At 46.6% G+C, this 27,306-nt stretch overlaps 11 protein-coding genes across 11 annotated transcripts; 7 read left to right on the plus strand and 4 right to left on the minus strand.

The window, feature by feature from the left end:
* The first annotated feature begins 2,664 nt into the window (after positions 1-2,664).
* Positions 2,665-5,926, plus strand: C8R40DRAFT_107528 (uncharacterized protein). The gene is made up of 6 exons (XM_046226837.1): positions 2,665-3,710; positions 3,779-3,922; positions 3,982-4,738; positions 4,785-4,945; positions 5,003-5,637; positions 5,699-5,926. Exons 1-6 carry the CDS (start codon positions 3,126-3,128, stop codon positions 5,739-5,741), a joined length of 2,325 nt encoding a protein of 774 aa, XP_046087734.1. The 5' UTR covers positions 2,665-3,125; the 3' UTR covers positions 5,742-5,926.
* Positions 5,927-6,153: 227 nt separating this feature from the next.
* On the minus strand, positions 6,154-6,764 carry C8R40DRAFT_1169170 (uncharacterized protein; the record flags this gene model as incomplete). Its single annotated transcript, XM_046231337.1, has 2 exons — positions 6,154-6,627; positions 6,690-6,764. The coding sequence occupies 2 exons, from the start codon at positions 6,762-6,764 to the stop codon at positions 6,154-6,156; spliced, it is 549 nt and encodes a 182-aa protein (XP_046087735.1).
* An 840-nt stretch (positions 6,765-7,604) lies between these two features.
* Positions 7,605-9,037, plus strand: C8R40DRAFT_1098044 (uncharacterized protein). Its single transcript, XM_046227794.1, has 2 exons — positions 7,605-8,293; positions 8,363-9,037. Exons 1-2 carry the CDS (start codon positions 8,035-8,037, stop codon positions 8,719-8,721), a joined length of 618 nt encoding a protein of 205 aa, XP_046087736.1. The 5' UTR covers positions 7,605-8,034; the 3' UTR covers positions 8,722-9,037.
* C8R40DRAFT_1249188 (uncharacterized protein) lies at positions 9,033-10,603 on the plus strand. Its single transcript, XM_046233669.1, has 3 exons — positions 9,033-9,399; positions 9,455-9,664; positions 9,719-10,603. The coding sequence occupies exons 1-3, from the start codon at positions 9,265-9,267 to the stop codon at positions 10,235-10,237; spliced, it is 864 nt and encodes a 287-aa protein (XP_046087737.1). The 5' UTR covers positions 9,033-9,264; the 3' UTR covers positions 10,238-10,603.
* A 112-nt stretch (positions 10,604-10,715) lies between these two features.
* On the plus strand, positions 10,716-13,179 carry C8R40DRAFT_1042016 (organic solute transporter Ostalpha-domain-containing protein; the record flags this gene model as incomplete). Its single annotated transcript, XM_046224049.1, has 4 exons — positions 10,716-10,855; positions 10,910-11,021; positions 11,072-11,252; positions 11,306-13,179. 4 exons carry the CDS (start codon positions 10,716-10,718, stop codon positions 13,177-13,179), a joined length of 2,307 nt encoding a protein of 768 aa, XP_046087738.1.
* A 187-nt stretch (positions 13,180-13,366) lies between these two features.
* C8R40DRAFT_107900 (uncharacterized protein) lies at positions 13,367-14,214 on the plus strand. Its single transcript, XM_046227030.1, has 3 exons — positions 13,367-13,925; positions 13,974-13,978; positions 14,035-14,214. The coding sequence occupies exons 1-3, from the start codon at positions 13,538-13,540 to the stop codon at positions 14,155-14,157; spliced, it is 516 nt and encodes a 171-aa protein (XP_046087739.1). The 5' UTR covers positions 13,367-13,537; the 3' UTR covers positions 14,158-14,214.
* Positions 14,215-14,438: 224 nt separating this feature from the next.
* C8R40DRAFT_107917 (uncharacterized protein) lies at positions 14,439-16,323 on the minus strand. Its single transcript, XM_046227033.1, has 4 exons — positions 16,045-16,323; positions 15,970-15,978; positions 15,164-15,917; positions 14,439-15,112 (listed from the first exon to the last, which is right to left on the minus strand). The coding sequence occupies exons 1-4, from the start codon at positions 16,230-16,232 to the stop codon at positions 14,753-14,755; spliced, it is 1,311 nt and encodes a 436-aa protein (XP_046087740.1). The 5' UTR covers positions 16,233-16,323; the 3' UTR covers positions 14,439-14,752.
* Positions 16,324-16,384: 61 nt separating this feature from the next.
* Positions 16,385-19,718, minus strand: C8R40DRAFT_1169175 (uncharacterized protein; the record flags this gene model as incomplete). Its single annotated transcript, XM_046231338.1, has 7 exons — positions 16,385-16,530; positions 16,583-16,931; positions 16,981-17,734; positions 17,781-17,960; positions 18,229-18,587; positions 18,639-19,389; positions 19,462-19,718. The coding sequence occupies 7 exons, from the start codon at positions 19,716-19,718 to the stop codon at positions 16,385-16,387; spliced, it is 2,796 nt and encodes a 931-aa protein (XP_046087741.1).
* A 2,053-nt stretch (positions 19,719-21,771) lies between these two features.
* C8R40DRAFT_107988 (uncharacterized protein) lies at positions 21,772-23,156 on the plus strand. The gene is made up of 4 exons (XM_046227063.1): positions 21,772-21,962; positions 22,011-22,106; positions 22,211-22,789; positions 22,858-23,156. Exons 2-4 carry the CDS (start codon positions 22,057-22,059, stop codon positions 23,063-23,065), a joined length of 837 nt encoding a protein of 278 aa, XP_046087742.1. The 5' UTR covers positions 21,772-21,962; positions 22,011-22,056; the 3' UTR covers positions 23,066-23,156.
* Positions 23,157-24,149: 993 nt separating this feature from the next.
* On the minus strand, positions 24,150-25,646 carry C8R40DRAFT_1169177 (uncharacterized protein; the record flags this gene model as incomplete). Its single annotated transcript, XM_046231339.1, has 3 exons — positions 24,150-24,512; positions 24,564-25,311; positions 25,384-25,646. 3 exons carry the CDS (start codon positions 25,644-25,646, stop codon positions 24,150-24,152), a joined length of 1,374 nt encoding a protein of 457 aa, XP_046087743.1.
* C8R40DRAFT_107932 (uncharacterized protein) lies at positions 25,373-27,231 on the plus strand. Its single transcript, XM_046227039.1, has 3 exons — positions 25,373-26,177; positions 26,235-26,854; positions 26,921-27,231. Exons 1-3 carry the CDS (start codon positions 25,782-25,784, stop codon positions 27,126-27,128), a joined length of 1,224 nt encoding a protein of 407 aa, XP_046087744.1. The 5' UTR covers positions 25,373-25,781; the 3' UTR covers positions 27,129-27,231.
* Positions 27,232-27,306: the final 75 nt, after the last annotated feature.

Raw genomic sequence — 27,306 nt, forward strand, 5'->3', positions numbered from 1 at the left:
AATATTGCATTATTATACAAAACTTATGTTTTGTTCAAGACGTCGAACACGATGTACATGATAATTGAATGGCTTTGAATGGACAGTCAAGTATTGACCAAGTGACATACCGAAACCTAAAAAATTCATCGAAAATTACGGAAAATTGGCCGAACTCGAATTTGACAAGGTTTTTATCGAGCTTTCATATTTTTGTGTAGTAGTGTACTCGACTCACCCAGTCATCAATCCCAGAACCTTCCAGCCTTGTCAGAGACCGCGGTCTAGGTGAGTATTATCTTAACCATCACCGTTCGGCTTCCCACTTGCCCTCACTTACCTCGGTTCATACCTCCGAGGGAGTAACCTCTAGGCAGAGGATGGTAGGGCGAACAGTGTAATTTGGCTACGTGAGATACTGCAGTTAGTAATGTGCCTCACAGTGAACTGTAGAATGTGTGTGGAGTTAGATTGTATGCGATACAGCCATAGCGGATATGACGCGTCATCTGCACCGTGGTGGACGGCCTGGAATTTTACCTGTGACTAGCCTTTGATTTACCGAGAATCGAGTCGCCGCCATTGAGTAGTTTTTCTGCATTGATATAATCTGGTCTAGAAGGACATACATACTGTAGTTTCGAAGAATTCTTGAAAGGAAGGAACTTCGGCTGAGGCATGTGAAAATATTTTTATTCTGGTATAGAAAATGGAATGTTCAGAACCAAACCAGCCTTCAAACGGCTTCGAAAGTCAGGCCACTATTTCGCGAGAATTCGCCACCCCAAAACTGTCGAAATTGGCCATTGGACGACGCCTCCGTGAGCCTGATCCTCGCATTGACCTATTAGTCCTCGCAACACGACGACTAAACCCCCGGAATGCGAAAACGTGAAGGAAAAAAGGGTAAACAAATCGTGCGATATCAAGGAGAACTTACTCAATCCATGATATCAGTTTGGATCTGATATCATTCAACGGTGAGCATTTATGATTTCGGTATTGAATACACTCCACCTAAAGCATACGCCCCCACCGTGTATCCAGCCTTGGCATGCCCCGTTAGGCCCTTGTTACACCAATGGAGAAGTTGGCGTCAATGTGTTTGTTGAGGTAATTCGAGGGTAGCGATCTTGTAAATAAGACCTTGCGGAGAAGTGGAGACTCCAGCACCAGCGTTTGATATTAAATAAACTTGAATTACAAGAGGTACCGGTTTTGATCCCAGCAAGCAGCAATTGTGGCACCTAATTTGACGCAGTGGCAATTAAGACCTTGATCACATCCTCATATTAGCCAAATTGATGAACGAAAGGGTCTATGTTTGAGGGCACCTAGAAGGAAGTCGTTGTCAGTCTTGAGAAAATCATGAGTCCAAAGATAGAGCGGCTCCTTTTTGCATGTCCGACTTGTACCAGAAAACTCGACTCGATGCACAAAGAATTTGCTAGGCTTTTCAGGGATCCTTCATAATTCGAAAAGGGCTTCCTGGGACAGTGTTTGGAAAGGTCGCATACTCCAAAGCTCCCAAGATGATTTCTTATCCTAACATTGATGTCAATTATACTCCCGATTAGTGATTATGATCCTGGGAGGCTCTGAGAGGAGACCGGCTCATCCCTGTATTAATGGAGACAAGAGCTATACATCCTCCCAAAAAGGCCTTTCCAAAACGATCTATAAATGTGTAAGATAACTGATGATGTCTAAAGCGTAAAAATCACTTTGGAAGAGAACTAGATGAGCCAAGTAAAGACCATCAGTGACTACATATAACCATATGGTCTCTCCTATAACATCCTGCTGCTGCGCCGACCAAGAACGAGCCATGTGCTAGAACCGAGGAATAGGGTCGGACGTAGAGTTGGAGCATATGTAGCTAAGCGTGCATTAGTCCTCTAGATTTACTGGCTCGCGGCTTTGAATGAAGAAAAAGAGAATTCAGAGTGTGGAATCGGGCCGCCAAACACCGTTGAAGGTTAAGGTATACCATGACCCGCGATCCTCTGGCATTACTCGCTACTCGTTCCTCGCTCTCGACCGAGTACTTCCCCACACAATCTTCCTCTACAAATAGATATCTTAGAACACTATTACCAATCGGACTCGTCAATCTCTCTCCCATTGGGACTCCAGGGCTGCTCACTCTCGCTTCAAAATTCGAGACCCTCATTCTTGATAACGTCTCGGTTTTATGTCTCCCCGCTAAAGATCAAGATGCTCCATCTCCCTGATCGACACACTACACGAGGCCCGATGCCGATTGATAGTTCAAGCTCATGCACAAAATCCTTTTCTCAGATGCCTTGACGATTCAAGACACCCACTCGAACACGATATCATGATGACCGAGTCGGCGAGACGGGGGACGAGTATCGCCCAACTGCGTCTTCGTATGGTGTGCCTAATCATATAAAGGAAGCACCGAGAGGGTCATTCCCTTGGGTGAGTTGTCGATATTCTCTGCTGAGTCTATCGTGATTCTCTTATTGATAGATAGCTCTGACCTTCCCATGTAAGGATGAACAATTCGCTTTCAACAGGACCCTTTCACAGTTAATGGAGATCAATCACCATCGTGAAGAGATATGGATACCCCTCCCACTTACTTCACGAAAGTGGGAGACTAATCCCAGTTCGAACGGAAAACCTGGTCCAATCTCGTAAATGATTTCGAACGGATCCTAAGCAATTCCACAAACATGCGCAGTTACACGATTTCAATTTCAGAACAACGATAATTTTACCGTCGAAGGTGCATTCAAGGCTGCAAATAACCAACATCTCCCTAAGGATGCACGCCTGGAAGACTGGATTAAAGGTGCTGGTGAATAGGGATCAGACAGTAGAGCGTATGAGAGCTCTCAACCTGAAACCAACGACGAGCCTGTTGAACAATTGTGAACAATAACCATCCTGATGTGGAGAATTCGTCGAACAATGGAGTTCTTTCAAGTTGATTGGCAATAGTCATAGGCCATATCTGGATCCACGACCAAAGTGCAAAGTAGTAGATGATATCAAGTCCTCGTCACTTCCCCTCGTGCAATCACTTTTGATTTTTTTCCTCACTTCGCATCATCACTGGTACCGTCCTCATTTCTTTCTTCAGCGTCGCGAAATAGAATTCGCACGATCGCCCTCACATGACTGCGAAACCAACTACAGTTGTACCACCAGCAAAAGCGACTCCTTACAACTCACGCGCTACCGACTTCCTGATATCCCACGAAGGTCATCTTGACAATGAAAGAAACGCCGTCATAGAGGATCTGGGGAACATAGTGCCAGAGATTGACCTAGACTGGTTCTTTGAAAATCCCTTACCACCACTGCCGACGGGTATAGACACTGCAACTGTGGTCGAGCATTTGCAGAAATCTGGCGTAGCTACTGAAGATGCGTGGGGCGGCTGCTCCCTAGACCCTCACGGACCTCGTCATGAAGACGTAGTTTTTGCTCAAATCCTTGAACCTATTTCCAAGGCGATCTTCGACACTGTGCAGGAACTCAATCCTTCACTACAACAAACATTCACGCTTTTGCTGCAGCCGACAAAGTATCCGACCTCGGAAAGGGCATGTAGCACAATGCCTAATAATTGCTGGGTTGCCATAAAAGACGTTGAGAGCATCAAGGCTGATCCAGGTCGCTTTTACACTTGGTATAACATCGCAGGCCCCGTCGAGGATAAGAAGCTACCTGAGGGCTCTAGAGAACAACGCAATAAGGTGCGCTTTCTCATCATAGTCTTCACCTCGCCCTTTGCTCAGGCTGGTGTTGGTACAATGTTGCTCAGATTGTCTTCAGCATGCAACAAATTATGTCTCTCGATCCTTGTCGTCGGTTTACCTTCGGTACCACGATGCGGGATCGAGAATTGAGGGTCTGGTATGCGTGTCGAGGATTTGTTCTTACTACGAAGCCGTGCGATTTGCTGAAGGTATGTTTGTCCTATCAGTGGTTTTGCACTATGTTCATGGCAACATTATCTGATTATAGGACTATCACCGATTGGTCCATCTTTACATCGCTTTTGCATTCTCTTCCCGCGTAAATTTCGGCTGGGATCCGACTATTAGTTGCCTCAGCCCCGAATTTATCTTGCGAGACCAGCGAAAGCGGAGAGTGTATAAAATACAGGTCCGCAACGATGAAGGTCAGGTCAAATCCTTCAAAACAATTCGTATCCTCGCGGATTATGCTGCGGACAGCACCCTCAGTCGAGCTACTCGCGTGTGGTTGGTTGAGGATGAACAAGGTATCCAATATGTTCTCAAGGATGTCTGGCTTGACATGGATCGACTTCCGGAGCATATAATACGCGCACAGATGCTCGCCGATGTTTTGGAAAAATGTGGCGCTGACGACCATGTTACGCTCCAGAATCATCTTTTAACTCTTTACATCTGCGGAAAGGTCTTCGTCAATGGAGTAGTCGATACTACCGATGACATGATGCATAATCAACCGCCCTGCTTGTCTTCAAATTCGGTCTTTAGTCTGAAGCTCGAGCAAACAAAGAACCCTTTGCGGCAAAGCTGTGACCCAGCATCCTCATCCGCAACCCTTAGTGCAACCACAAAAGGCTACTCTCACAATCGCTATCCACAAGCGAAACCTACTTGGCAGGCCCCTCAACCGCCTGTTCTTCGCCGCAAATATCATTACCGGATTGTTTTTTTTGAATACGGACACACATTATTTGCCGAAAAGAGTTTGTTGAATATATATACTACTCTCACTGATTTGCTCACCGGTAAGCTTATCCATCAGATGTTAAACTCGATTCTAATCTCCTTCAGCGCTTCATATCATTCATCGCAGCGGCTGGGTTCACAGAGACATCAGTTGCGGCAACGTTTACTACTATACAGGCCCTACTGAAGCCGAGCCTCGAGGTCTTCTTGGTGATCTTGAGTATGCCAGGAAGTGCGATTCGAGGGAGGAACATCAGATGCGCACTGTGAGTTAACATTTTTTGAAAATTTTAATTTAGGCTGGTCGTTGATTTGTTCCTAAGGGTACTCTCGATTTCATGGCTTCGGAAGTTGTAAGTCAAGTATGGAACTACATGGTGCCTCCTCCGCGCCCCCCACCCAAAAAAGGACTCGTTTATAACCTTCCGAAGCGAGCCCCTTTTACATACACTCCCCTTCATGATCTGGAATCCTGCTTATGGCTGCTCGTCTACATCCTTTTCTTCAATGATGATGCACTAAATCCCCTTTTGGATCCTCAAACCCTCATTGTTCGTAATAAAAAAACTAACCAACTTTTCTCTCGCAAAGCCGAGACCTTTTGGCGCTTTTACTTCATTCGAGATTGGGATACCATAAATGTCCATACGACCGGCCTCTCACCGACTCTTGAGTCTGCTGTTCGCACTGTCTCCTACTTCGCCAGCTACTTGCATGCCGCCTTTCAGGAGATTCAAAAGCCATACACCTCGGTCACTGTTGAAGAATCCTTTTTGCAGACTCTGTATGATAATATCCTTCCCCTCGTCAATGAGGATTCGCTTTTACGGGAAGAAATCCGAGACATTCAACTGAAGTCAATACCGAAGCCGGTCATGAGTGCAGGCGAGAAGCGAAAAGCTGAGGAAGAGGCGGACAAAGCCAATGTCAGCAACCTACCGAAATCTAAAAAATCAAGGTCAGCGTTTTTTGCGTTTGTATTTCTTCTTTGCTCACTTACACGTTTCTTCTATGACCAGAACACATACTTCCTTGCATGGACTTTGTGGAACACTTTTCTGAAAGCATTTTGTCAATTCCTTGGATGATCTTCGATAACATTTCATTTTTCAAAGTTTGCATTGTGTACTTCTCAAGCACTAATTGTGTATTAATATCGCCGTTGTTCGAAGATGTTTTCTCCAAGTATGTATGTAGCTATATCTACACTTTAAAGTTTTCATTATTGACTCACTAATGTATCGTACATGTATCAATATATCAAGTCTAACTTTCAGCAAGCTTGGTTGGACTTTGAGTCGGATTGACTTCAAAATGCTCGCTTTTGCTCTTGGCTCACGATCAATGTTTACGATCAATGTTATTTCCTCCTTGCTCTTGTCGTTTTAAGTCACATCGTCACATAAGGATCATTTATACTAATCTTATGTACTCTTTCAAACTCTTTCTCCCTCGACATGGAAAAAATCCCTTTCTAAACTCCATTAGCCGCTGTAGCAGCAGGATACTCTTTCCGGAAGGTCTCCAGCAACTTTTCGAAGTCTCCACCCGTCTCGGTAGGCACGGACTCATATACACCATGGAAAGGATCAGTAGTAGCGGTACCTGGGCCTGAACCCATATCCACAATCCCAATAGCATATCCCGTCGAGTACCCAGCATCATGCTTCATTCGGAATCGAACATGGTCCAGCTTCAATTCCGTCGAATATGCATTTTGCCAAGAGACAGCTTTCCCAAATTTATGCCACAAAAAGCCTTCAACCTGGCCCTGCATATGCCTAGCAGTCATGGGATCCCTATGAACAGCAGCATCCCTATGGCCAAACGTGATACCAGGGACGAACCAGACGTCGATGTCTTTGGATTGTTTGGGTGGGATGCGAGGCCCTTTCCCTTGACGATGAGGCGACTCATTTCCGGAATACATTTGAGTGTCGGTGGGAGACTTGATAGTGAGCAAAAACAATCAATAATAATATTTTTTTTACAATTCTAGAATTTACTCACTACAACGGGCGATGCAAATGCAACGGACAACAGACTGACGCCCAGCGCTATAAAGAAGGCGTGAAGGAGACGCATCGGTGGATGATTCGAGCAGGGAGCGGCTACAAAGAGAGAAAAGAAAAGCACGAATGAGGATGTGATCGGGATGTGATATAGTAGGTATTGTATAGAAAGCGCTCTGCGTCAGGTATCTTCTTTGACCAGCAAAAGAAAGAACTTTGGTGGGAGTTCGGAGTCAAACAGGTGAGTATAGGGTTTTATCTGGTTTCTTATACGTTTACCGAAGGCTGAGTAAGGACGACACTTTACCGACGGTCATTATTATGAGGAGCTTTAGACCTAAAATACATGTTGAAATGTTCACATAATGGGCCAGTAATGAGCAAAGCCGGATGGGTGTTAGCTATGGCGGACCCGGCAGGTGATGTCTGTAGCAGCCATGTCTCGCAGTGGCTCTTCTCGAGTATCCTTCCTCTCGGTTTCACTTCCTAACCATGCTATTGTAGTCCTCCGTTGTTCTCTGAATCCGGTTTTCTAACTTCCAGACATGTGCAGATCCTCCTATGGAGCTTCAATTCGGAACCAGGATCAGTAGAAAAGTTGATTTGCGTAGGATCACAAGAGGTCCATAGGATGCGATCCTAGTGGAAAGCAAGTCTGATTATCTCAATGCCATGATGGCATTTAGCAACAGTGCGCCGGTCTAAAGACTCGAGGTGTCATTGTAGGTAACAGTATAACAAATTCTAGTGAGATGAGCATATGTAGCAGGACCTGAAGGAGGATGTAGCGCGCTCAGGCCAGAAGAAGCTTTAGGCAAGAGAAGAAGGAGAGTGAAACAGCTGGAAAGCCTGGAGAGGGGAGGAGCGGGTGGGAAGAGATATCGGCTGAATCTACAATTAATCATGCGTGGGAATTATGCCGGAATTATTCCGTTTTACCCTTCGGGATTCATTTCTAATTTATGCACACCTCGGCTTGCTTGCTTCCAGCATGCGCTGCCGTGTTTCTTGACCTGCTTAGCAACTACTCTTTCTTGTATCCCCGAAGATAACTGTTTCATTTGCAGCGGACACTCCGAGAGTTGAGTTGATACTAGAGTCAGATATCGACGAGGTACGTTGGGTAGTCTTTGGTATTTCACAGGGCTAACAATACGTGTTCTCTTTAGATTGGGCTTTATCGTCCTCCCAGATGTCAACTCTGAATACAGAATCGAGTTCGAGCGCAACTTTTTCCTCTTCGTTCGACACAATCACCACGTCCTCCTCCTCCTCTAGTTCTGCTTCGCGTTCCACTTCGATTGGTATGCCTCTTTGACCTTTTCCTGATTCCGTCTCATGAAATGGTCGCTGCTAATCCAGTCGTATTTCCGAGCACCGTCTATACTACCACAATTGCTACTGCAACGAATGTCGGCTCTTCTGGGACAACCAAATCGCATCTGTCACCGGGAACCATCGCAGGCCTAGTTATCGGAGGTTTGTTCGCTGGATTTGTGGCTGGAGGGTGTATCGTGTTTCTAGCAATCCTCATTCAACGACGGCTGCGGCGAAGAAGGTCCGTTGTGAGAACGCAACCCGAAGAACGCCTCATGCATTTAGGTGTGTTTAATTTTAGCCATTTTTCCTTCGTATCTCCCCGCTAATTAAATATATGTGTACCTCTGGCAGAGAGAATGCGTGGAGAAATGGCTCCTCCGTTACGGGAAGGTTCCACGATACAAAGCCTTCCTCCGTCCAGGAATATCCGGGTGTTAAATTGGTTGGCGCGTACTCGTAATGCTGGGCCTCCTAGTGTAACACAGCACACTATGAGTGAAAGAAGTACAGGCGATCATCGCAGTGCGACATCCGTCCCGCTTCCAGTTTCGGTATCGGATTCCACTAGTCAAAGTCATTATTCTCAACCTAGTCTCGACCCGCACAGATCCGAGCCTCAGAGAAGCTCTTCTACAGTGGTGCGTCCCACAAAATCGGATTCTCGGTCAGAACACGTAAATGCAACGAACGATGGACTAGACGGACGATGATCATGATCTATCTTTTTATTTACAGTATCATATATACTAATTCGACAACGCACGGACTTTATCAGTTATGCTCAGTTATGTCAAGAAATGTATCGCTACTTTATCAAACTATATGCATGTACGGCGGCGTTTCTTTCAAATTCAAGCATGGGTTTGGACCAGGACCGTTCAGCGGATGAATGAGGAACTATGAGGAAATCATCGTTCAACGTTCGTTCAGTTCTCGCAGTGTAATAAAATTTCCTTTCCCTCTTTGCGCGTGGGATTACGTCGACATCAGTCTGTGACGAATTTATCGTTGCATCGCTGGCATTTCATTGGCCATCTCTTGACCTTCCTTTTTGGGAACGTGCATATATGCAGAACATCTACGTTTTTTCTTTCTTTCCCTCAAACCCCCAACATCCTTGACTACTTTTTCGCGCTTCGAGCTTCAAGCCTCTAAGATATCATCAACGACCCAGGTGTATTCGCTATACTCTTTCACTCTCAAGACTCTTCCACCTCTCTACAACGTCTTTTCGCCTGAACATCAACCTCAACATGCGTCACTGCAACAGATGCCGACGCAAATTCTATTCAGAGCAATCCTTTCACACTCACTGCTGCAACAGAAATGATCATCCTTACTGCGTATCCTGCCGGCTACCATTCAGAAACCTCGACGACTTGCACTGCGTAAGTCCCCCGCTGATAGCCTCACTGCCGACTTGACTGAAGGCATATCTGGTAGCATCTTTACCAGTACCATGATGAAGACACATCCTTTAGCGATTCAGACTGCGACTTGAACGAAGAAAGTAACTCCGACCCTTGCTGCCATACCTGTAACCGCCAATTCAGGAGCTCGGCCAGCCTCTATCAGCACCTCGCCGGTAGCTCGCGACACAACTGGTGTTTTGTCTGTTCGAAAGATTTTTCAAGTCCAAACGCCCTTAATCAGGTTCTTACACCTTTATTTAAGCATGGTAATCTCAGCCTTACGCATAGAACCTAGCATTCATCCTCCCAGGTTCACCGTTCACGCGATATCAAATGCCCTCTGTGCTCTGAGCAATTCAAGATGGCCTCAGCAATCGCTCAACACATCGAATCTGGTGCTTGTCACCACGCCATCAACCGACACACCGTGACTCAAGCAATCCACAACCTCAACCTCATTCCAACCATCTCGATTAACCGTCGTATCGCCGGAAACTCGGAAAGCATCCCAACATCCCGCGCTATTACGACGTACTCGGCCTCTGAATGCGCATATAACGGCACTGCGTATGAATGCTACCTCTGCGATCGAACGTACAACACTCTGAACGCACTCAACGCGCATCTGGGCTCGCCAGCGCATGATTCGAAGGAGTTTCGATGCCCGAAATGTCAAAAGCAGTATTCTTTGATCTCGGGTCTTGTGCAACATATTGAGAGCGAGGTGTGCGGCGTGGCTAGGTTTGAGGGAGTCCGGGAGCAGATGTTGGAATTGACGAGTGGTCACCATTTCCAGAGAATGTTGACGATGTGATACCGCAATGGGGCCGCGCTACAGTAACCGAATTCTGCACCATAATAATAGCTGAAACTTCACTCTTCTTTATGTACTCACTGTAACTTATGCACCTAGCACTATAACTGTACCTAATGGCCATGGAGAAGGCTTTTCATCATACAAGGAGCATCGATAAAGATCCTAATGAAGCGAATGCAATTTTCATGCATAGTTCAACCAGAGCGCTCGATTAGTTGAATGCGCTCAATATAATGAACCCCATTTTCGAAAGTCAGTGATCCACGACAACATTTGAACTGAATATCCGCACCGAACAAGCAAAAGGAGACTGGTGGGGTTTGAATATCCTAAGATGAGAAGAGATATGATGAGCCAAAAGAGTTTGACCGGTTTACGGGCCGGTAGCGCAGTAGCGGGATCTACGTAACTTCCACTAGTAAGCCCTTCGAGACTGACTGTTTCTTCATCAGTAACTTCAACGTTACACCCAGTTATGTGGGGAGATGGCGCTGGATCTAGGCTGCCTACTGCGGTGCTAGTCTTAGCTGGCCTCTCTGCTTTCTTTGCTGTAGTAATATCTGCTACCGGTATCTTTCTACAACTCAAAAACTACCGAAAACCATATTTGCAAAGGTATTCATCAGTTTCTCTCGCTTCGCTTTGAAATGTTCACATATTTCTGTATAGGATGGTCATTCGAATCATGGTTATGGTTCCTATATATGCAATATCGTCTTTCATATCTTTGTTCTCACTAGAAGCTGCGTTCTTTATCGACGCTGTTAGAGACATATACGAAGTAAGCTATTTCATTTGTCAATACGAGACGTTTCTTAAACCTCAGAAAAGGCCTTTGTTATATACTGCTTTTTCGTCCTCTTATTGTCGTATCTCGGTGGAGAACGCTCTCTGCTGATCCTCCTGCATGGCCGTCCACCAAAGGACCCTCCGTTTCCTGTGAACTTGTTTAGACGGGAGATAGACGTTAGTGACCCGTATACATTCCTCTTTTTGAAGCGGGGAATTCTTCGTGCGTTCACTATTCGTGTTCGTTTTTATCTGTCAGCTAATCCTCTCGAGCAGAATACGTGCAAGTCAAACCCATACTAGCTATCGCAACTATGGTCTTGAAAGCCTGTGGAAAGTTCAACGAAGGCGACCTCCGCGCTAACTCCGGGTACCTATACGTCAGTATCATCTACAACGTCAGCATTTGCCTGAGTCTTTACTGTCTCGCCATGTTCTGGATATGCGTCAACGACGATCTCAAACCATTCCGTCCAATGCCCAAATTCCTCTGTGTCAAGGGAATTCTCTTTTTCTCTTTCTGGCAATCTATTGGCGTTTCCATCATCGTTGCCGCCGGTGCTATCAAGCATTTAGGTCCTTACACCGATCCGGAAAGCATCTCACTCGGACTCACCGACACCCTGATCTGTGTGGAGATGCCTTTCTTCGCTATCGCTCACATATTTGCTTTCTCTCATACCGACTTCATTGACCGAGACAAGACATTCATCGGGCGAATGCCGATATCTTATGCATTCCGGGACGCTTTCGGCGTTAAAGACGTCGTTGAAGATACGAAGACGACTTTACGTGGCGAAGGGATGGATTATCGGGAATTCGAGCCCTCTGAAGGATTCATGCATCAGGGTCTAGGGAGAGAACGAAGGATACGGGCGGGTCTGAGGTACAGCAAAGGCGGGAAGCGAAAATACTGGCTGCCGACGTTTAGTGCAGCTGAACCTCCCGGACGTATCGAGCGCGGTGTGGACCGAGTCGTGCAGAAGGTTGCTGGAAGGGATCAAGCTGAAGATGTCTATGCACCGTTGTTACAAGGACAGGCTGAAGACGTCGTGCATCTGGCTCCTGATATGATTGACGATAGTGACGAACTGGTCGATCTATGGTCTTCTTCGCGCGTCGGAGTTGAAGAAGGATTCGACCTACCCTTCGGAGATCTCGATGACGACGACGAGGCGCTCTTCGCACACTGTAAACGATATCTTTTCGGTGACTACAACTACCCATGTATCGACGCCAGTACCGAATTCGCTCGTGCAGCTATCTGGGACGAAGAAGAGCGGATTTTGCGAGACGAACACGGGGCGTGGGTTTCCCCAATTCGTGGATCAAAAGGACTTGTGAATATACAACAACAAAGGCATGTTCCAGGAGGTTATGGTGCTATGGGGACATCGAACCGACAGTATGTTGATGATGCTCGGGAAGAGAGAGTTATCGATATGGAGTTGGAGAGAGAAGAACGGAAGGTAACGGGGGCTGTTAAGATGCAGTGGGCTAGGAATAAGAATCAGACCAGGCCATCAGGCTCGGGATCGCGCTCTCCTCAAACAGGGAATGGCAGTCGCCCCACGTCTCATTCTCCCAATGTCCGGGTACGGGTGGAAAGTGCTGGTAGTAGTAGTACTCCTAGTGCATCAACACCTTCACGGACGCCTGCAGGGAGCCCTGGCGCAAGTCGACTACGTAGTCTACCCAACCCTTTATCGCGAAGCAATTCATCGAATAATGAATCACGTACCCCGCCACTACCTCCAGACGCCGTCGATTTGGTAGTAGAGGCGTCCGAGGATGACGATCCCAAGAAAAGACTTCGGAAGGTCTACCGTCGAGGATTCGTTGCGAGGGATGAGCAAGGGCATCCGGAAGAAAGAGGCGAGATCGAAGTAAAGGGACACGGACGAGATAGAGTTGAGGCTGGAGAGGAAATTGCGGAAGCCATCGAGGATGAAGGAGAACATGTTGAAAGTGCTGTCGAGCGTGTTGAGGGTGACGATGTTGATCTGGAAGTGGAGATTGACCGCGAGACTACCACTGGCGTCGCAGAACAAGATAGTCACGGTCAGGATGTAGTCATTGCGAGGTCGACTACTCCACCAGCATATGCACGACCACGGTATGATTTGGACGATGATAATCCTTGGGCTTGATTAAAGGTTCCTAAACAATGTCACGACATTCACGACTTCCATGTTTCGGGAAACACAAACTACATACTTCGTATTTTTATTGCTTTTGTTGGCTGTATGTTTCTATGATAATGCACAGTTTGTACTCGAATTTGTTCGTTAATTTACTGCACGCATAGTCATAGAAGAGAATCGGGCGCTTATCTAAGCGCTGCGGTCTCCCCCGGCGCGGTGCTCCTGAAAGGTTAATTCAATATTCAATTCCAACCGCCTCCCCCTTGTTACTTTACCAAGCGCTTTGGATCTTCTGCTGGTTGGAAGCATCCTCCCTCACTGTGTACTACTTTTTCTTGTCTTCATTCTCAAAATCAGACCTACGATGCGCTTCAACGCCACCGTCTACATCTCTCTTGTCGTTTTCCTGGCCTCCGCCAGTGTATCAGGTAGTCCCATCTCTGTCAGTTTCCATCGTCTTCAAATTACTTTTATCTTATTTTCCCGATTTCCTCTCCAGTCTGAAAACACTCAAGAGGTAGATGCTACAATCACTCACAACACTGGAGCGCCTGGTCAAGAACATATCTGGACGTTAATGAGACAAGTTTTTGAAGAAAAGCATGGTTGGACGCGGACCCAAGCAAACCACCTGAACCTTCACATGGTGCACGATGATAGTGTCAGCATACGCCAGGATGGAAAAACATTCTTTGCGGAAGGAATGCTGGGTGTCACCCGGAAGTGTAAGGGCGTGGTTGGTCCTGAAGGAGGTCAGCTTGCATATACGGATACTCATGAAGTTTACTACTCTTCTCCAGGGAACGTATGTGCGCTAGCTGTCTACACTCTTGTGATACTTTTTGATTTTATCTGTTGCAGACACTGCAAGCGTTCCCAAGCAGGAGATCGAGAAAGAAGAAAACTAACTCTTCCGGGCCCGTCGAACAGTACCACATACCTGGAGCGTTCCCAACACAGCCCCCCATGTTATTGCCCTTGTGACAGTCTTGTCCTGTTATTCAGAGTTCGCCAATACGACTCAGTCACTTCCTTCCTAGTTCATCCGGGTGCTACTCTTACCACATGTCTCTGATGCGCTGATTACTGCGATTTAAGTCAGTAGTGACCTAGATAGGGTAATAGAAATATTACATACCCTATGATTTTCGGCATAAGTGGATTTACAAGACACTGCTGTGAAAGATTCTCCAAGTCTTCGAGACGCTTGAGATGCACGAAAGCAACCAAGAATGGTAGGCTGATCTGCCGCAATTGCCGATTGACTGTCGAGAGACCGAGCAGCTCCGCAGAGGGACTCTCAAAAGCTGCCGGAAAGCTGGATGAAAACGGTTTGTCGATAGATGTCAATATTATGTAGTGAAGCAGCTCTTCAGGGAGCAACATTGGCGGTTCGGAGTCGTTCAACTCCAAGTAGTCGTCTCAAACACAAGGTCATTTGTCTATCATTCCAGAGTCCAGACCCCGCCACCCTCGTATATGACCAGTAAAACACAGCTATATTCTTCTATAAATGTGTATTAGAGTTGACAGTCACCAGTTCATGCCTGATGCTATAAATTGTATTTATTGCGAGCCCTCACCCGGATATGCCGCCAAGTTCTAATGTTCCAGCGAAATCTCGAGCACCCCTGACACTGAGCCATCCTTGGAGAAACCAATCTCCATGAGAACAAGATTTCTCATCGCCATACCCCTCTTCTTCAACATATACAGCTTCTAGAGAAGGCAGGCCTTTCGAAATGAGAGACATATACCAATATAACCTGGCTTCCGCTCGAGCACCAAGTCGCCGGACCCGATGGATCTTATCAATATGGCGAAGTGGCTTCCATGGCCGGTGTAGCTGTTCGTCAGCAGATCGCAACCGCTCGAAGAGGCGAGCCGGCTTCAACACTCGGAGTGACCGAAAGGAGGCGAGGACAGCCACGAGTTTATCCTAAGCAGGATTGCCGTCAAAACTTGGAGACAAAAATTAAGAAATACGTACGACATTGTATCGTCTCTTATGATAAATCCAAAAACCCAACGTGCGCAAACATGGAAAGCAAGAAGCAACGATTGGAAGAATTACAAGTAGAGAGGACTGGACATTCATGATGAGTTCCGTGACGTGCCACCCTGAAATGGATAGACAACCACATTGAGTACGGCTAATCACAAGGCGTGTGATATTGAAAGTTGAGTCGAGTCCTCGCTGGGACGACTTTTCGATAAAAGGAAGGATGAAAGGGATGGTGTCAGGGGTAAATTGCATTTTTGAATTTGACATGTCGACGAATATGACATTCTTCAATTGTGGATGAGCGGATGCGAGTCGGGGAAGCCACCCCAGAAGGATAGGGTGGCGATTCATGGCCAAGCTGATTTCATGGAGACCTTGAAATGTGGAGTTCCCAAATTCTTCCTTGAGTGATTCTGGTTGGCGAATAACGAGTTGATACACTTTCAACCCGCGAGCATAGGAGGTCTCCAAGCCGGGATGAGATATGCTTCCGCACTCGACTACGACTTTTGACAAATCCAAGGAACTGAGTGGTTTCGGCAGATGATGAAGGCCGTACAATGAATCGACAATCATTGCCGAAACAGAGGGATGTTTATTCACAGCGTTGAGCAGTGCGACACTCGAAGTGTAACCTTGCAGGTCTATACATGCAAGACGAGGAAGATGAGGCAGCAACATGCATAGTTCCTCGTGTCCGGTCTCCATGGGGAAGTACACATTATCTAGTTTGATTGTTCTGTGCCGGTCAATAAAAGAAGTAGACAGATACTAAGTAGAGTACCACATACTTGATTATCCTGCCAAATGTTGGATCAGAAAGACACTTTTGAATCAGTTCTCCGAGAACTTCAAGTCGTTTTAACCTGAAGAAAGCAAATAAGAATGGTAGACTGATGCGTCGCAGCTGCCGATTAACAGCTGAGAGTGCGATGAGCTCAGGTGATGAATTTTTGAAATGAGCTCCAGACGGACTGTCTGACGGATACGCCGGATTGTATGCAAGACTTTGGGTCGCCAGATGGAGAAGCTCTTCAGGTAGAACTGTTAACATGATTGGTAGTTTTTAACACGTCGAAGCTCAAGCTCGTTCAGCTCTGGACGCAGTCATGTGACGGTTCACGAGACAATTGCGTTCATCAAATTCATGGAAGGTGCATATGTCATACGTATTACTTAAAACACGCCTACAGTTTTAACCTAATCTCAAGCAATGGTATCAGATGTATTGGACTCAGGCGCTTTTGATGCGGATTGCGTGAAGATCACCTTCAGTGTTATAGTTGAACTGTATGAGGTTTTGTGATCACTGTCTGGTTGAAGCACGACAACACTCTGCATATTGAAGTGGGCTATGGAGTTAAATGTACAATTTAAAAGTTCTTCTGCCAGGTGCCGGTAAACCATCGAGCTTGAGGATTCCCGTGACATTTCGAGCAGCGCCGTCAACTTTCAACCATCCTGCAAGATGCCAGTCCCCATTGGTGCAAGATTTCTCGTCACCATATACCTCTTCTTCAACATACAGAGCTTCTATAGACCGAAGACCATGCGCAATGAGGGACGCATACCAATATAACCAAGCTTCCGCCTGAGCGCCAAGCCTCCTCACCCGATGAACTTTGTCGACGTTACGGAACAACTTCCATGGTCGCTGGAGCTCTTCATTTGGGGATCGCAACCGTTTGAAAAGGTGAGATAGATTGAGCACTCGAAGTAACGGAAAGCGAGCGAGAGCTGCTATGAGATTATCCTGGAATGACTAAGCATAAAGCACTGGACGGACAGTGAAGACGACGCACAATGTCATATCTCTTCCTGCAATGTTCAGCGCTGATCCCCAAAGTATGGATGGTTGGGAAACACAAAGTGACAAGTGAGAGGATCTCGATTAAAGAGGACCGGACACTCATCGTGAGCTCTGAGACTTGCCAATCAAGAGATAAGGAGCCACGATGAGCTCGGCTTACAACGATATGTGTAAGATTGAAGGCTCTGCAAAGTTGTTCTTGATGTGCCTTTTCGACAAATGATTGAACAAAAGGGACAGTGTGGCGGATGAAGTAATCTTTCATGGTGGATTGGTCAATAAATTTAATTAGCTTGAGATTCGGATGGCCAGATGTGAATTGGTGGAGCCAGGATAGAGTGACAGGATGAAGGTTCAAATTCAGACTGAGTTCTTGAAGACCTCGAAATGTTCTAATCCCGAATTCTTCCTGAAGCGACTCGGGTTTGTGAACGTCAAGTTTTGTCAAAGTTAGCCCTCGAGACAACCACACTTCCAAGCGAGGATGGGAGGAATCTGCACGCTCAAGGACCGTCTTAGATAAATCCAAGCAACTGGGGCCTTTGGGCAAATTATACAGGCCATATGGTGAATCGACTAGAATTGTTGAAACCGATGGGTGCTCGTATAGAGCTTTGAGTAGCAAAGCACTTGAGGTAGAGCCTTGCAGGTCTAAACATACCAAACGGGTGAAACGAGGAAGAACTCGGGAAAGAACGTCGTGCCCCGTCTTCCGGGGAAAATATATCCCATTCAATTGTATCGTTCTGTGCCAGTCAGTGACCGAGATAGAGGAATAAGAATTTTACATACTTTATTAGTTTCGCGAGAAGTGGATTCGCAAGACACTGCTGTGTAAGATTCTCTAAATCTTCAAGACGCTTGAGATGAACAAAAGCAACCAAGAATGGTAGGCTGATCCGCCGCAATTGCCGATTGACTGTCGAGAGAGCGAGCAGCTCCGCAGAGGGACGCTCAAAAGCTGTCGGAAAGCTGGATGAAAACGGTTTGTCGTCGGATGCCAATATTATGTAGTGAAGCAGCTCTTCAGGGAGCAACATTGATGGCGGTTCGGAGTAGTTCAAGTTCAAGTTATCGTCTCAAACACAGGGTCATTTGTCCATCACGTTGTCCAGACCCCGCCACCACCGCGCACGACTAGTAAAACACAGCGATATTCTTCTGCTACAAATGTGTATTGGAGTTGACATTCACCAGTTCATGCCTGATACTGTAGATTGTATTTATTGCGAGTCCTCACCCGGATGTGCCGCTAAGTTCTAGTGTTCCCATGACATCTCGAGTAACAGCCCTGACACTGAGCCATCCTTGGAGAGACCAATCTCCATGAGAACAAGATTTCTCATTGCCATAACCCACTTCTTCAACATAGACAGCTTCTAGAGAAGGCAGGCCCTTTGAAATGAGAGACATATACCAATATAACCTAGCTTCCGCTCGAGCACCAAGTCGCTGGACCCGATGGATCTTATCAATGTGGCGAAGTGGCTTCCATGGCCGGTGTACCCCTTCGTCAGGGGATCGCAAGTTTTGGAAGAGGCGAACCGGCTTCAGCACTCGGAGTGACCGAAGAGAGGCGAGAACAGCCACGAGTTCATCCTAAGCAAGATTGCCGTCAAAACTTGGAAACAAAAATCAAGAAATACGTACGACATTGTATCGTCTCTTATGATAAACCCCAACACCCAACGTATGTATATATGAGAAACATGAAGCCACAAGTGGAAGAATCAGAAGTAGAGAGGACTGGACATTCATAACGAGTTCTGTAACGCGCCACTCCATAGCTGATAGGGAGCCACATTGAGTGCGACTGATCACCAGGCGTGTGATGTTAAAAGTTGCATCAAGCCCTTGCTGTGACGACTTTTCGATAAATGGAGAAATGAAAGGGATGGTGTCGGAAGTATACTGCCTTTTTGAGTTTGACATGTCAACAAAAATGACATTTTTCAAGTGTGGGTGAGTAGACGCGAGCCGGGGAAGCCACTCCAGAAGTATAGGATGGCGATTCATGGCCAAGCTGATTTCATGAAGGCCCGGGAACCTTGAATCCCCAAATTCTTCCTTTAGTAATTCCGGTTGGCGAACAACCAGTTGATACACTTTTAACCCGCGAGCATAGTATGTCTCCAAGCCGGGTTGAGAGATGCTTCCGCGCTCGACTACTACCTTCGACAAATCCAAGGAACTGAGTGGTTTCGGTAGATAGTGTAGGTCGTACATCGAATCGACTATCATTGTCGAAATCGAAGGGTGTTGATTTACAGCGTTGAGTAGTAGAACACTCGAAGTGGAGCCTTGCAGGTCTACAGATGCTAAACGAGTAAGATGAGGTAACAGCCTGCACAAGTCATCATGCACGTCCTTGTTCGGAAAGTACGCGTGCAGCTTGATTACCCTGAGAGGGTCAGGATAGCATAGGTGACATATACGGTCAGCAAACGAAGTAGACGGACAGAATACCACGTACCTGATTGTGCGCCCAAGTATTGGATTGACAAGACACTTTTGAAGGAATCCCTCGACATCTTCAAGGTGCTTCAAGGTTACATAGGCAAACAAGAATGGTAGACTGATGCGTCGCAGCTGCCGATTAACCACAGAAAGAGTAATGAGCTCTGAGGATACGCGTTTGCAGCGGGCACTTGACAAACTATTGAATGGATAAATGGGAGTGTACGCAAGGTCTTCGATCATCATTTCAAGCAGCTCTTCGGGTAGCAACATAACGATGATTGGAGATGGTTAGAACTTGTAAAGAGGAGTGCAGTCATGTGACGGTTCTTTCAGGCTGTCATGTGGACTGTGCAGTGTGGACAAGGCGCGCACCAGGCGCGCACGAACAGAAGGGCGTGACGTTGTTCTGTTCGTCGCAGCCTGTGGTGGTCACTGCTAGTACACGTACAATCAGTATATCGGTCGTCAATGCTCAGAGATAGTCAGATACCTAGATACGGCTCCGTCGATAATGGGGCCCCACAAGGGAACAGCCCGAGATATGTACCACACTTGTATTCCATATGTGGCACCAGGATCGTTGCGTGCTTTGTGCTCTTATTGTTCATAATCATATGTATAAAGTTCTGTCTCGTTTCCCATTCATGTCGTTTTTCTAACTTTTATTCTACATCTGGATTGCGTCCTATAGCCCACCATGTCTAGTGGACCCTCCTCAGATGAGCAACTCATTCAGGCTATTCTCTCTGCAACTGATATTGTAACGATGGAACCCTCCGGTATCGATGACGCCTCTCAGTCAACGCGATCTCCTTCCCTGTACGACTTGCACTTACCGAAGCAACTTCAACTCAGAATGCTCCAATTGGGAATATCATCTTCAAACGTGTATGTCCCTGAAGGTGACTCTTCAACGCCTGCTCAGCTAGCAGGCTCTGAAGAGGACCGGTTCCTTAAACGGCTTTGGCAACAACCGGCAATACTAGAGCTTCTTCGTGGACCTCGTGGTGTCAATTTGAGACAGCAATGGTCTGCACAGCTCAACCTTCTCATTGCAATAGATTGCATTGACGAAGAAAGTCTTGTGTTCGCTGAGAACACTGTCTCCATGGTTATAGCAGACCTATTGGCTCTTGTGGTGGTTGATCTATCCGACATCCAGTTCGAACATATGGGAAGATGGAGACTTCTCTCACCTTATTCGAGTCGAGAGAAAGAAACAAAGGCTGATTTATTGTTTGGGCTGCATTTGGAGGATACAATCAAGCAATTCGATGTCAAGCTGTCCAGTCTTGAGGGGTACAAGGCAATATGGCCATTGGTCGAAAATCTCAATCCGACTTACATGCGATGCATCACTAGCATGGAGTGTAAAAACATTGCTCTCGGTGATCCTAGGGGTTACCTTATGCTTCTCCTCCTTACTCGACTCATGACAGATGGAAAGGTCAGGGAGTTCTGGCCACGGTTGGACTGCAGTGGCTGCCAAGAGTTCGCTGAATCCCATGCTGCGTTAGCAAGAGATGCCGCCTCAGTGCAAATCCCTGATGATGATCCTGGTCGAGAGCTCGGTATAATACCCACTACTAACCCTGTGGTTTTTCGTGCCGAGTTCAATCGTCTTCTGGCTTTGATTCCTCCAAATACTATCACTGCCAATGCTAGTGACTCTAAGAAGACGGTCGGCCCACCTCGAAACCAGAGTCCTTGGTACAACACAGTTTACAAGGAAATGAAACAACTCCTGATTGAGTTAGGTCATTCTGATCCCCGAGAGCTCAATGCAATCATGCATTGGGCAACTCCAATCCGCAATATCATGATTCAGGTAGGTAAATGTTCCTCTGTCATTCTGTCATTTGAAACCTCCTAATTAGATGATTTTTGAAGAATTGGAGCCAGATGGTTCGACACAATTTAACATTATCGACTGTCACTCACTTCACCAAGTCTTTTGGTGTTCGACGTGACCGAGAAGCCGGATGCGCCACGATATCCTCGCCTGATTCTGCTGATTCTCGAGGTTATCTACTCCGCAGGGTTGCGCGGAACCTTGACGCATGGATGGACGCTTTGGCGCGGTCTCAAATCGAACAGGTGCCTTGGGTCGATATCTATCGCAAGAGCAAAAAAACCACTTTTGTCTACCATTCAGCGAGCGAGGAGTCTGACGATTCCAAGGATGATAGTTATCAGCCAAATCAAGGTGACACGACTACTGACGAAGACGATAATGATGAAGACGATCCTGACGAAGACGATAATGACGAAGACGATACTGACAATGGCGATAGCGATAACAGTAACGACTCTCCAGATCAGGGTAACGACTCGGCCGGGCCAAGAGGTGGTGCTGGTGCTGGAGGAAACAGTGGGTCGGGCTCGAGTGGCCAGGGTCGGAGCTCAGGAGGTGGCTCGTCTAATGCTCGCACAAAGCGCAGTCTGAAGCCTACATATTCTCAGGGAGACAACAAGCGCCCCCGACAGCATTCAGATTTCCAGGTTGTTCTGAACGTAAGTCCCATCTCTCTTGCTAACATGTTTTTAATCCTGGGTTTTCAGCGATTACACCTCGCATTTAATTGTCCGGGTGAACAACTGCTATCGGATGGCTTCAGTCACTATTTTTTCATTCCTACGGCAGAGTCATCCACTGGTGTGAGTGGTGGTGCAGCTACAAATATCACCGCTGCATTGCCTGTCTCTGTGCCTTCTGGCACTGTGACGCCCCCTCGTCGTGGTTCTCTAACTTCTTCACTCAGTAGCGGCAGTGGAACATCAAGTAGTGATACTGATGCCTTTTGGTCACCAACGAGCACTGTCAGCTCAATTCATTCTCTGCCTCTATCTTCCCCGCAATACAGCCCTGTCCGCCCGAAAGGCATCACCACAACCAGATCCACAGATAATTCACTGACCCAAACAACCTCGCAATCAGTTGTGGAATCGTTAAGCGCCACTTCTCTCATTGAATCCCGCCCTCAGAATCCCCTCTCAATCATTGATCATGCCGGTGTGATCCTCGACACTAAGGTTCATCAGTCTACTATCGGGATTGTATGGGCCGGAAAGATGTATCTCGAAGGACTGGCATCCGTCCCTAAACCCCTACGTATTGTAGTCAAGCTTGCGGACTGGGAGAGAGATAGCGAGGCGCCTGAGGGATCTGAAACTCTTCACGGTAAAGCTCTCCGCTCTGAAGCCAAGATTTACCACCACTTGGTTGGGTCAAATATTGGCCCTCATTTCTATGGCGTTTTCAATAACTCAGGATCAATTGCACTTGTTCTCGAATACATGGGTAAAAGGCTCTCCAATTTTGGTACCCTCACAGATGATAGGTATTTTTTATCCACGTATGCCAAGTCATGCAAACTTCTCTGACATTGTGATGTTCTCTCTTTCCTAGCAAACACAAACTGTATGATCAAGTTTGCAACTTGCATGCGCTTGGGGTCCAGCACAATGATCTAGCCCCACGTAATATCCTGATCAACAAAGAGGAAGATTTGACTATCATTGATTTTCACCAATCAGAACTTGGGCATCAGTGCAAGGGATCCGGAAGATGCTCAGAGTTAAGGGACTTTGCGGAGCAACTTCGGATAGTTGTTTGAATTGTTGCACGTTCGATTTAAGGTCAATGACAAGCTGCTGCTGTACTAGGTTCACCAGTTGCGTAAAGGAATAGTGTAAATTCGAAAGACCACTTTACATTTTCAGTGAACTGTGAATGTTTCAACGCTCGCCAGCACAAATAGGCTTACATAAGGCTAATCGAAAGTATCTAGTTGAACTACTAGTAGTTGTATCAGGTGTCGCGCGCTATGCCAGCAAGAAAGTCAGCAAACTGGCAGCATGATTTGGGACAAGATCCAGACCCTACCATTGAGATGATACAGCATGTAGAGTGGATTATGATAATATTCCGGGTGGGATGGAGGGTCAAACAGGAAACTTGAGCTCTCAGTCGTGAAGACAACGCGCTCACTGTCGTGGTGATGATGGATCTAGTAGTGGTAGTACTCCCGGTGCATCAACACCTTTGCGGACGCCTGCAAGGGGCCCTGGCGCAAGTCGACTACCTACGTAGTCTACCCAACCCTTTATCGCAAAGCAATTCATCGAATAGCAAATCACGTACCCCGCCACTACTTCCAGACGCTGTCAACTTGGTGATAGAGACATCCGAGGATGACGATCCCAAGAAAAGACTTCGGAAGGTCTACCGTCGAGGATTCGTTGCGAGGGATGAACAAGGGCATCCGGAAAAAAAAGGGCGAGATCGAACTATAGAGACACGGACAAAATAGAGTTGAAGCTGGAGAGGAAATTGCAGAAGCCATTGAGGACGAAGGAGGACTTGTTGAAAGCGCTATCGAGCGTGTTGAGGGTGACGATGTTGATTTGGAGATTGACCGCGAGACTACCACTGGCGTCGCAGAACAATATAGTCACGGTCAGGATGTAGTTATTGCGAGGTCGACTACTCCACCAGCATATGCACGACCACGGTATGATTTGCACGATAATCTTTGGGCTTGATTGAAGGTTCCTACACAATGTGATGACATTCACAACATGTTTCGGGGAACACAAACGACTTTGTATTTTTAATGCATTTGTTGACTATATGTTTCTTTGATAATGCACAGTTTTGTACTCGAACTTGTTCGCTTATTCAGCGTACGCACATATCCCTCACCTGGGTGTGCCCCTAAGTTCAAGTGATCCAGTGACTTCTCCAGTGGCACCCCCGACACTGAGCCATCCTTGGAGAGACCAACAACCCTGAGAACGAAATTTCTCATTGCCATAACCCTCTTCTTCAACATAGACAGCTTCTAGAGAAGGCAGGCCCTTTAAAATGAGAGACATATACCAATATAATCTGACTTCCGCTCGAGCACCAAGTCGCCGGACCCGATGGATCTCATGAATGTGGCGAAACGGCTTCCATGGCAGGTGCGTTTTTTCGTCAGGGGATCGCAAGTTTTTGAAGAGGCGAGCCGGCTTCAACACTCGGAGTGACCTAAAGGAGACGAGAACAGCCACGAGTTCATCCTAAACAACATTAGCGTCAAAGCTTGGGGACAAAAATCAAGAAACACGTACGACATTGTATCTTCTCTTATGAGAAATCCAAAAACCCAATGTGCGCAAACATGGAAAGCAAGAAGCAACGATTGGAAGAATTACAAGTAGAGAGGACTGGACATTCATGATGAGTTCCGTGACATGCCACCCTGGAGTGGATAGAGAACCGCATTGAGTACGGCTAATCACAAGGCGCGTGATATTGAAAGTTGTGTCGAGTCCTCGCTGGGACGACTTTTCAATAAAAGGAAGGATGAAAGGGATGGTGTCAGAGGTAAATTGCACTCTTAAATTTGACATGTCGACGAATATGACATTTTTCAAGTGTGAGTGGGTAGATGCGAGGCGGGGAAGCCACTCCAGAAAGATAGGATGGCGATTCATAGCCAGGCTGATTTCATGAAGGCCAGGAAATGTCGAGTTCCCAAATTCTTCCTTTAGTAATTCCGGTTGGCCAACAATAAGTTGATACACTTTTAACCCTCGAGCATAGGATGTCTCCAAGTAAGGTTGAGAGAAGTATTCGCGCTCGACTACTACCTTCGACAAATCCAAGGGACTGAATGGTTTCGGCAAACGTGGGCCGTACAATGAATCGACTATCATTGTCGAAATCGAAGGGTGTTGATTTACAGCGCTGAGTAGTAGAACGCTCGAAGTGGAGCCTTGCAGGTCTACACACGTTAGACGAGTAAGATGAGGTAACAACCTGCATGAGTCATCGTGCACGTCCTTGTTCGGAAAGTACGCGTGGAGCTTGACTGCTCTGAGAGGGTCAGAATAGCATAGGTGAAATATACGATCAGCAAACGAAGTAGACGGACAGAGTACCACATACCTGATTGTGCTCCCAAGTGTTGGATTGACAAGACAAGTTTGAAGGAAACCCTCAACATCTCCAAGGTGCTTTAAGGTTACAAAGGCAAACAAGAATGGTAGACTAATGCGTCGGAGCTGCCGATTAACCACAGAAAGAGTAATGAGCTCCGAAGATACACGCTTGCAACGGACACTCGACAGACTGTTGAATGGATATACAGGAGCATATGCAAGGTCTTGAATCATCATTTCGAGCAGCTCTTCAGGTAACCTCGACAACATGGTTATCACATTAGCGCCTGGCACGTTTACTTACCAGCTGCTTACCAGTAGGGTGACAGTATGTGACGGCATTTTGGTTCAAGATTTTTTTTACAAGCATCGACACATCGCAAACCCTTCGAACAACTTCAATTCATGCAACAGTGCCTCACCACCGAGGGCGACCTGAACGAAAGCGACAGTAATAATAGCAACAATTCTCCAAATCAGGGCAATGACTCAGCTGGGCCAAGAGGTGGTGCTGGAACTGAAGTCAATAGTGCGTCAGGCTCGAGTGACCAAGATCGAAGCTCAGGAGGTGGCTCTTCTAATGCTCGCACAAAGCGCAGCCTGGGGCCTACATATTCTCAGAGAGACAACAAGCGCCCCCGACAGCACTCAGATTTTCAGGTCATCTTGAATGCAAGCCCCATTTCTGGCGGTAACATATGTTTTTTAACCCTGGGTTTTCAGGAACTACACCTCGCATTTAATTGTCCCCGTGAAAATCTGTTGTCGCATGGCTTCAGCGAATATTCTGTCATTCCTATGGTAGAGTCATCCACTGGTACCAGTGATAGTACAGCTACTAATATCACCTCTGCATAGCCTGTCTCTGTGCCTTCTGGCACTGACAAGCCTCCTCGCCGTGGCTCTTTCACTACTTCAATCGGCAGCAGCAGTGGTGCATCAAGTAGTGGTACCACTGCCAACTCAATTGAGAATCAGCCTCTGTTTTCCCCGCATTCCGGCCCTGTCGTTCCCGAGGGCATCGCCGCAACCAGATCCACAGATAATTCATTGACTCAACCAGCCTCGCAATCAATTGTGGAATCGTCGAATGCCACTTCCGTCATTGAATCCAGCTCTCAGAAGGCGCTCCCGATTGTTGATCATGCCGGTGTGATCCTCGACACTAAGGTTCATCAATCTACCAAGGGGATAGTATGGGGCGGAAAGATGTATCTTGAAGGATTGAAGCCTGCTCCTAAACCCGTACATGTTGTGGTCAAGCTTGCGGACTGGGAGAGAGATAGCGAGGCGCCTGAAGGATCTCAAACTCCTTATGGTAAATCTCTGTGTTATGAAGCGAAGATTTACCACCACTTGGTTGGGTCAAATATTGGCCCTCATTTCTATGGTGTTTTCAATAACTCTGGATCAATTGCACTTGTTCTCGAATACAAGGGTAAGAGGCTCCCCGATTTTGGTACTCTCACAGACGATAGGTATTTCCATTCATGTATGATGGGTTCTGGAATTTTCTCTGACATCGCGGTGTTCTCTTTTTCCAGAAAACAAATGCTATTCAATCAAGCCTGCAACTTGCATTCACTCGGGGTCAAGCACAAGTATCTAGCCCCACGTAATGTTCTGGTCAACAAAGAGGGAGATTTGACTATTGTCGATTTCCACCGATCGAAGCTTGGGCATAAGTGTAAAGGATCCAGAAGATGCTCAGAGTTAAGGGACTTTGCGGAGCACCTTCAGATAGTCGTCTAATATCGTTACACCTTTAACCTATGCTGTAGCAGTATTTTTCCGTCGTGTAACTAAAAATATGGCTCATCGAAATAACGAAATTTTCGACGTCGGTATCGGACAAGAACCTAGTAAGCTTCTATACATATTCAAAATACATTCAAGGTTCAATTATATTCAATCCTGGTCCAGTCGGTTC

This window comes from Lentinula edodes (assembly GCF_021015755.1).
Source record: "Lentinula edodes strain Le(Bin) 0899 ss11 chromosome Unknown C8R40scaffold_12, whole genome shotgun sequence".
NCBI classification, from domain to species: Eukaryota; Fungi; Basidiomycota; class Agaricomycetes; order Agaricales; family Omphalotaceae; genus Lentinula; species Lentinula edodes.

Excerpts from the sequence above, each read along its gene's own strand:
- C8R40DRAFT_107932 (XM_046227039.1), top strand. The coding sequence starts at position 25,782 with ATGCAACAGTGCCTCACCACCGAGGGCGACCTGAACGAAAGCGACAGT. Across the intron at positions 26,178-26,234 it reads AATATTCTGTCATTCCTATG|CCTGTCTCTGTGCCTTCTGG; the intron begins GTAGAGTCATCC and ends ACCTCTGCATAG. Across the intron at positions 26,855-26,920 it reads GGTACTCTCACAGACGATAG|AAAACAAATGCTATTCAATC; the intron begins GTATTTCCATTC and ends CTCTTTTTCCAG.
- C8R40DRAFT_1098044 (XM_046227794.1), top strand. The coding sequence starts at position 8,035 with ATGGTCGCTGCTAATCCAGTCGTATTTCCGAGCACCGTCTATACTACC. Across the intron at positions 8,294-8,362 it reads AGAACGCCTCATGCATTTAG|AGAGAATGCGTGGAGAAATG; the intron begins GTGTGTTTAATT and ends TACCTCTGGCAG.
- C8R40DRAFT_107917 (XM_046227033.1), bottom strand. The coding sequence starts at position 16,232 with ATGTTAACAGTTCTACCTGAAGAGCTTCTCCATCTGGCGACCCAAAGT. Across the intron at positions 15,113-15,163 it reads ATAAGAGACGATACAATGTC|GATAAACTCGTGGCTGTCCT; the intron begins GTACGTATTTCT and ends AATCCTGCTTAG.
- C8R40DRAFT_107988 (XM_046227063.1), top strand. The coding sequence starts at position 22,057 with ATGGCTTCAGTCACTATTTTTTCATTCCTACGGCAGAGTCATCCACTG. Across the intron at positions 22,107-22,210 it reads CGGCAGAGTCATCCACTGGT|TAGCGGCAGTGGAACATCAA; the intron begins GTGAGTGGTGGT and ends TTCTTCACTCAG. Across the intron at positions 22,790-22,857 it reads GGTACCCTCACAGATGATAG|CAAACACAAACTGTATGATC; the intron begins GTATTTTTTATC and ends TCTCTTTCCTAG.
- C8R40DRAFT_107528 (XM_046226837.1), top strand. The coding sequence starts at position 3,126 with ATGACTGCGAAACCAACTACAGTTGTACCACCAGCAAAAGCGACTCCT. Across the intron at positions 3,711-3,778 it reads CTAGAGAACAACGCAATAAG|ATTGTCTTCAGCATGCAACA; the intron begins GTGCGCTTTCTC and ends AATGTTGCTCAG. Across the intron at positions 3,923-3,981 it reads AGCCGTGCGATTTGCTGAAG|GACTATCACCGATTGGTCCA; the intron begins GTATGTTTGTCC and ends ATCTGATTATAG.
- C8R40DRAFT_1249188 (XM_046233669.1), top strand. The coding sequence starts at position 9,265 with ATGCGTCACTGCAACAGATGCCGACGCAAATTCTATTCAGAGCAATCC. Across the intron at positions 9,400-9,454 it reads ACCTCGACGACTTGCACTGC|CATCTTTACCAGTACCATGA; the intron begins GTAAGTCCCCCG and ends CATATCTGGTAG. Across the intron at positions 9,665-9,718 it reads GTCCAAACGCCCTTAATCAG|CATTCATCCTCCCAGGTTCA; the intron begins GTTCTTACACCT and ends CATAGAACCTAG.
- C8R40DRAFT_107900 (XM_046227030.1), top strand. The coding sequence starts at position 13,538 with ATGCGCTTCAACGCCACCGTCTACATCTCTCTTGTCGTTTTCCTGGCC.